The 7156-nt window shown below is 31.7% G+C and overlaps 1 protein-coding gene across 1 annotated transcript; it reads left to right on the top strand.

Annotated features, from left to right (window-relative positions):
- Positions 1 to 5802: 5802 nt before the first annotated feature.
- On the top strand, positions 5803 to 7156 carry LOC123924282. The gene has a single exon (XM_045977121.1). It carries the CDS (start codon positions 6029 to 6031, stop codon positions 7007 to 7009), a length of 981 nt encoding a protein of 326 aa, XP_045833077.1. The 5' UTR covers positions 5803 to 6028; the 3' UTR covers positions 7010 to 7156.

The raw sequence follows: 7156 nt of genomic DNA, 5'->3' as shown, positions 1-7156 counted from the left end.
TTGCAAAAACTTGAAATTGAGTGTAAAGACTGAACAATATAGAAATATTTATTTCATGTTTGATCTTAAAAATCAAAAGACGAAATATATAAAGTAAAGTTTAGACATTCATTTTTTGTTGAGTTTGAAGACTAACTGTCTCGTACACAACGCTAGCAATGTTAGTGAAAAACAGTTAAGTTTAAACGAGTTCTGACATTGTTCACTTCTCTTCCAAAATTGCTTGTGTTGTACATGTTTTTTTTATGAGTTTAGTCGAGTTTTTCACACTTTAAGCAGCAAACCTTATGTAAATATTTTCAAAGGGCATAAACGAAAGGTGAGGGGATACAAATATTAGATTTTATAAGGTTTTTAGTTAAGCAGTGAACTGTGTTTTTTCATATTTTGCGCTCCTTTTTTAACTCTAGCTAGTTATATTGCAAGGGGCTATTTTTGAAATTTCAAGAGAGGCGTGAGAAAGGCAGGGGCGCAAAAAAAAACCCTCGAAACACATCGTTTCGTATTGGGCTAAGCTCAATTAAACAATGGAGAAGGTAACTTCAAATATAACTAGCCAGGAGCTAATTATGTCATCGACACACCTAAACATGCTTGGTGATCAAATCAAGGTCGTGTGATGTGATTATGTCATGGACATTTCATAGACACACGTTTGATGATTGTCCTTTAAGATAGCTGTCAAACTAAGATCTTGTATCCTAAAAACCTAACTGTTCTCATCTAAAAACTAACCTATGACACAAGATTAGTACACTATTTTTAAACCCTAAGAAATTCACACTCATAGCTTTTACTTATTTCATTGTCAGAATATTGTAAATACATCGATAATCCTCTGTGGAGAAGTAGTCGGCCTCACTTTCTACTTCATCATTCAAGTCGTAAATCTCCGATCAGATCAAATAAACGTGCGCGCGCACACACACTTATATATATATATATATATTAGTTGGACACACGAAGTAAGAGTTTGACCAAGGGTCAAGTAATTCAAACAAGAGTTTTAGACTTTTAGTTCTCAAAATTTTGGGCTAAAAAATATTCTAAACAAAAATAATAATTTAATCAAGTATCAAGTATATATATAATCTGACAACCTACTAATAAGAGTTTGCTTAGCTCAATTGGTTGGGATGACCTCATATATGTTTTAAAACATAGGTCCAAACCTTCAATTCATATTTTAATTATTCATTTTATTTTGTAGAAGTCTATGTTTTCCCTTAGATTTCAAAATTATCTGCGTATGCAAAAATTGATCCCCCATCACATACTTAAAAGAGATCTTAATTCATTACCACTTGGACCAATCAATTATTCGTGGTTATCCTATGTTATGAGATGAAAAAATGATTATGCAGAATTAATGCATATTTTATTCCTTAAAATTGTACAACTATATCAATTTAGTATGGTTAATGAGTTTTAGTTTATGTCGAATTAGTCGAAAATATCGATTGAGTTCCATCTTGGTTTGAACTATTCTTTCGTCAGATTTTGTTTACCTTCATACCAAATTTTAAATTATCGAAGTCCCTTTTCTTGGGAGAGGGGATTTTTTCTGGACGGTGTAAATAGTTATCTCTTGCACACAATTGCAAAAACTATTTCATCAAATCGGGTATACCTATAATTGACGACAAAACTCTTATTCAAAAGATTTAAAACTGCTCCATTTTTTAGATAAGTTTGTACTAAAAATCTTTGATTAAGCCGAAAGAGATGCGAACCATCTCATCAAATCACTCATTGGTTAAAAAATGGAGGTTAAGACAAAAATAAAGAAAAAAAGAGAGGAAATAGTCTGCTTTACTTTTTACTATTGTTTTGGGTCAAGTAGTCTAGTAGTTAGAAATTTCACCTTACAGGTGAATAAGTGAGGTATCCGAAATTCAAACTCCAACTCTACATATAATAATGTGATGTCTCTGCTGATAGTTTAAAAACATATCATGGTTTCGTACAAATAATAAGTCTTGGATGAGTAGAAGCATTGTACATGTGATTTAAATGCAATTTATTTTCTAACAATTTGTGAGCTGTACAAATGAATAATAAATAAATACTAATAAATATAGTTGACAACAACAAATTTAAATTTGTCTGCGTTATTGGATTTTCTTTTGGTCAATCGTTGTTGGATTTTCTATCTATACTAAAAAATACTAATCACATGTTTTGTAAGAACTAGTAATTCTATCTAAATTATTTCAATTTCCAGAAGCAAATTTTATAAACTTAAGTACAACTTCTTTTCATATACAATTTATGGTCAATAAGTATCAAGAGGGATGAATTTCGTGTCAATTATTTAATCAATCAAAATCTACCACTAATTAAGCTAAATGGATCTTTCAATTAAAAATAAAAAAGCTAAATGAAATGTAGCCAAAGAAACAAAATGACAAAGCAGGCCCATAATTTTCTTACCATTTGAGGTCGATCGTTTGTGATTTTAGTCATCCAACAACTACTATGGAATAATGTTACAACTAATTAAGCAAAAGCAAATCTTGAATTAGATTTCTTATCACTTTGGTTTATGATAGAGATCTTGAATATATCAATGTCATTGTTCTTTATTAAAACATGGAAATGATCTCACATTCTCACATAATTATAATTATTATATATACAGTGGACTGGACATGGTATATTAATACAAAATATGTTCAGACTAAGGTTAAATTGATCATCTAAATTTTGTTAGAAAACTAAATGTCATGATCAGTAGTTGTTAAAACTTGTTGATTAAACCAATAATGAATTAGATCCAAGGGATTTGTGTCCTTTAAGTTGATATTTAGATGTTACTTCACAAAATAAATCAAAACTTTGTCGGAATGTGTTAGGAAAAAATAAGTTCAAAATTTGACTTTTTTTTTTTTTTTGGAAAAGCAAAATATTTCAAAATTTGACTTATAAGTAGTAGTTTACGTCGTATCCGTTCCGCGCGACGTTTTGGTGTAAAAATTCATAATTAATGCATCTGACATTGAAAAATTATGATTCTTTCGTGGTTAGGCTTATTTTTATGTCCCTAACAAACCTACAAAAAAATGGAGGGAAAGTCGTCCTCTAAGTAAAAAATTCAGTTAAAACAGAAAAATTTACTTTGTGTTTCACATTTTTTTTTTTGACAGAAATCAGTCACACGACGGTGAAAACTATGTACTACGTCATGGTAAAAAAATTTGCTAATTGAAGATAAAGATAAGTTTTACAATGATATTTTCTATAAATCTTTTATTAGTTGTACATATATATACTGTAAGTGAAATTGGTTGAACAATGGGAGTAGGTTAATTTTTTGGTACCTAATGCTTATCGAATGCTGACATTTTGTAGACACAATTAATTTAGTATTTAAATTTATTTTAAACAATTAAATATAATAGAATATATGACATTAAATAATTTAATATTAAATTATATGTAGCAAATTTCTTTTTTTTTTCTTCTATATATAATAATATATATATGTAACAAATTTCTAGAATATCAGAGTTATACTTATTAATTACCCTTGAATATTAATGCATGATATTTTATTACAACAAAATCTAGAATCTAGAAACATATAGATTGGTTTATGTGATATGGTTGTGCAAGTGACCAAGTTGATAGAATTAGAAATCCGTTTTAAGAGAATATGTGCTGGGCGCCGCAATATGGATGCAAAACAGAATTGAGTTATGAACTTAAGACAATTAAGATATTGTTTTGTGATACAGCAGACTAAGATTATAAAATGTAACCAAAAAAAAAAAAAGACTAAGATTATAAAACTTACAATACTATTTAACCATTCTTAATATCATTGGCCTTAAAGAGAACATGATTACAAAGTTTGAAAATGAAAGGGACATTTCTTGTTGCTACATGGTTGATATAAAATTAAAATTATGGATGTTTATGTTTCATGGACAATATAGTCAAAAAAGAACAAAGGAGACTTATTGTTATGACGTATAGACATTTTTATTATATATTTGTGCAACGTGTTTAATTTCAATTATCTTTTGTTCAAGTGCACAATTTCATTTAAAATATATTTATAAAAAAAAAACGTCATATATAAAATTATTTGTATTAATTAGTGAACAATGTGCCTTCAATTCAGTTCGTCAAAAATTGCAACCAAATTTCTTAATATAATAAATAACGAGAAAATGAAAGCATTCCTTCAACTGTACAAAGCAAGATGAATGAGAAAAGTCTTATTTAATATCTTTTCTCATTCCAAAGTAAAAAAATAAAAAAAAAAGTAAAAATATATTTTCTCATTTTTAGGTGCAAATCTAAACTTCAGCTCTACCTGACTAGGAGTTACTTTAAAGATGAGTATTGAGATTCTAATGGAATTCTAATGGAAGTTTACTATTTCTTGTTGCCATTTTGAATTTATATGAATTGAGTTCTAAAGTAAAACTAAAATTCATGTGTGTTTGGAAGATTTCGAGTAGTTAGAGTGTCGCTCTAACAAATTTGAGACCGTCAGATGTCAAATTAGCTATTAAGATTGTTTTATTGTGTGAAACCATATATATAATTTGATCTGTTCGATCTTAAATAAATAGTTAAAATCACTATAGCTCAATTGCGTCAAATGTTTACGGCAACAAATCTAAATTCTATGTCTTCCACTTAACCTTGTGTTTTCTACTCTAGTCTAAATAAAATTACCCATACTCTCTCTCCGCCAAAACTTGTATTTTTAGAGATTTGTACATGAATTAAGAAATAATAAAGATCGATAAGTTAAATTATTTTTATCTTTATTTTAATAAGAAAAATAATAAACCCTGTAGCAATGTTATTTTATCTTTTTTTTTTTTGGGTTACCATGATATTGGTACGAAGTTTTCAACGCCATAAGCGATGACTAATCTCCGTTGGGGAACCTGTGGGGCACACAAGGTGGATTCTCTCCTCCCAACCGAATTTTCTCCATACACATGAGTCAGGAATCGAACCCCTGACCATATGCTTAAGGGGATCAAGACCCTTACCACTTGGACCAATTTATTGTTGATATTTTATCTTTACTTTATTGGTACAAATTTTTCACTGCCGTTAACGATGACTAATCTCCGTTAGGGAACCTGTGGGGCACATATGTGGATTCTTCCTTCTCAATTGAATTTTTCTCGTATGCACTAGTATCTATGTTATTGATATCTCTTAAACTGAGGCGTTCAGAAATGATTGTTTCAGTGATGAAAGTTTAGTTGGTAGAGCTCATGATTGATGATGATTGGTGTGATTCCTTGGTTTGGAGGGGAAAGATACCTGCAAAAACCGTTAGTATTTTGACGCTAAAGTTAGTATTTGAATGAGGTTAAAGAATGTTAAATGGAGGCGCATATGTCATACATTAGAATTGATGTTGGAATACTTATATATAGAAGAATATTAGGGTTTTAATGTAGTGGGGTCCCCCATGTGTAGATGATCAACCACACATATCACATGGAGTGTCATTTATCCGTTGTGTGCGTTGATATAAGATTCAGTGGACTTTCGATCCGTGCTCATCTTGGTCATTCCGTGGTCGTTTACACCACGTGTAGTCCTTATCCGTTTGTATTGGATCTTTATATGTATTGAGCTTTAGTCGGCCCAGAACATCTCTAATGTATTATTCCTTCCGATGCTAAATATAAAAGACAATTAGATCCACCAAAATTATTGTATCCAATTCAAAAAATTTAATCAAATAATCAAACGAAAAATGTTAGGACACATGAACTAACTCCAACTCAATATACATTGACTAAGAAAAACTATAATTAATGTAAAGAAGGAAAAACAATTGGTAGTCTTGCAAAGGCTGCTTGTTCTCTATAATCTATTTCTAAATAACCAGTCAGTCAAGTCCTTCTTCACTCAAAGTCAATCTTTCCTCCTCTCTCCCTCTCTTCTTCACACTCTTTATCTATATATTCACCCTTTCACATTCCAACCGACACCCATTTCTTCTTTCCACCATACCAACAACACTCCATTCACACCAACCCCCATCATGGAGGTAATGGCACCAGTTGCAGCAGCACCTTTTTCTGTAGATTTTAACTTTGACAGCAACTCTTCTTCTCCATACATCACTGCTCCTTCTTCCCCTCAACGTTTTGCCAATAACTTCTTCTTCAGTGCTCCCACTAGCCCATCTCGTGTTTCTCCTCTTTTTCCAGCTCAATCCTCTCACCCTGAACCTAACCACAGCCACAACAATAACTACAGTTTAGGTAACGATGATGATTTCGCGTTCGATTTCAGTGGTAATCTTCAAAGAGACTCTCTTTCTGCCGCGGATGAACTCTTCCACGGTGGAAAGATTCGTCCCTTGAAACCCCCTCAACGGTTTCATTCCGGCGACATACCAATTTCTCCCACCCAAAAGAAAAACACAGTTTATGATCATGATCATGAGAGAGATTTGGATCAATTTGAAGCTGCAATTGAAGAAAAACTAAGATACAAAGAAGAGAAAAGAGGAAGAGAGAGGGTTCTATCTTCTGGTAGAAAAGGAAGCAGATCATTATCCCCTCTGAGAGTCTCTGACATAGTGGAAAATTCCGAAGATGTTTCTGTTTCTGTTTCTTCTTCCACAAGTAACATGAAATCGTTTTTGTCATTCACAAAAGGGTACAGAAAATGGAGAATAAGAGATTTTCTATTATTTAGGAGTGCTTCTGAAGGAAGAGCAAATGAGAAAGATCCTTTGAGAAAGTACACAGCTTTGTCGAAAAAAAGTGCAGCTGCGGCCGAAGATGATGTTAGGAACTCTAGTTTCCGGTCTACTGAAGGTTCTGGCTCATTTTCAAGGCGGCGTGGACCGGTTTCGGCTCATGAATTGCATTATACGCTTAACCGGGCTGCTAATGAAGAGTTGAAGAAAAAAACTTTCTTGCCTTATAAGAGAGGTTTGTTAGGTTGTTTGGGGTCTAATCATCATCGAATGGATCAGATTTCGAGGGGAATCGGGTCTCTCCCACGTTCATAATCGTAATACATATATCTTGTTTTTTCTTTAATTTTTTTACAGGGCTCTATGCTGTTGCCAAACATGTTCTTTTCTCATTTTCATGTTGTTGATGAGTCTAAAAATTGTATGAACACACACAAACATATATAAAATGTTCTTTACATA

Source organism: Trifolium pratense, linkage group LG4, assembly GCF_020283565.1.
Source record: "Trifolium pratense cultivar HEN17-A07 linkage group LG4, ARS_RC_1.1, whole genome shotgun sequence".
Classification (NCBI taxonomy): Eukaryota; Viridiplantae; Streptophyta; class Magnoliopsida; order Fabales; family Fabaceae; genus Trifolium; species Trifolium pratense.
The sequence above is the reverse complement of the archived record's forward strand: the minus strand, read 5'-3'. Positions and strand labels throughout refer to the sequence as shown.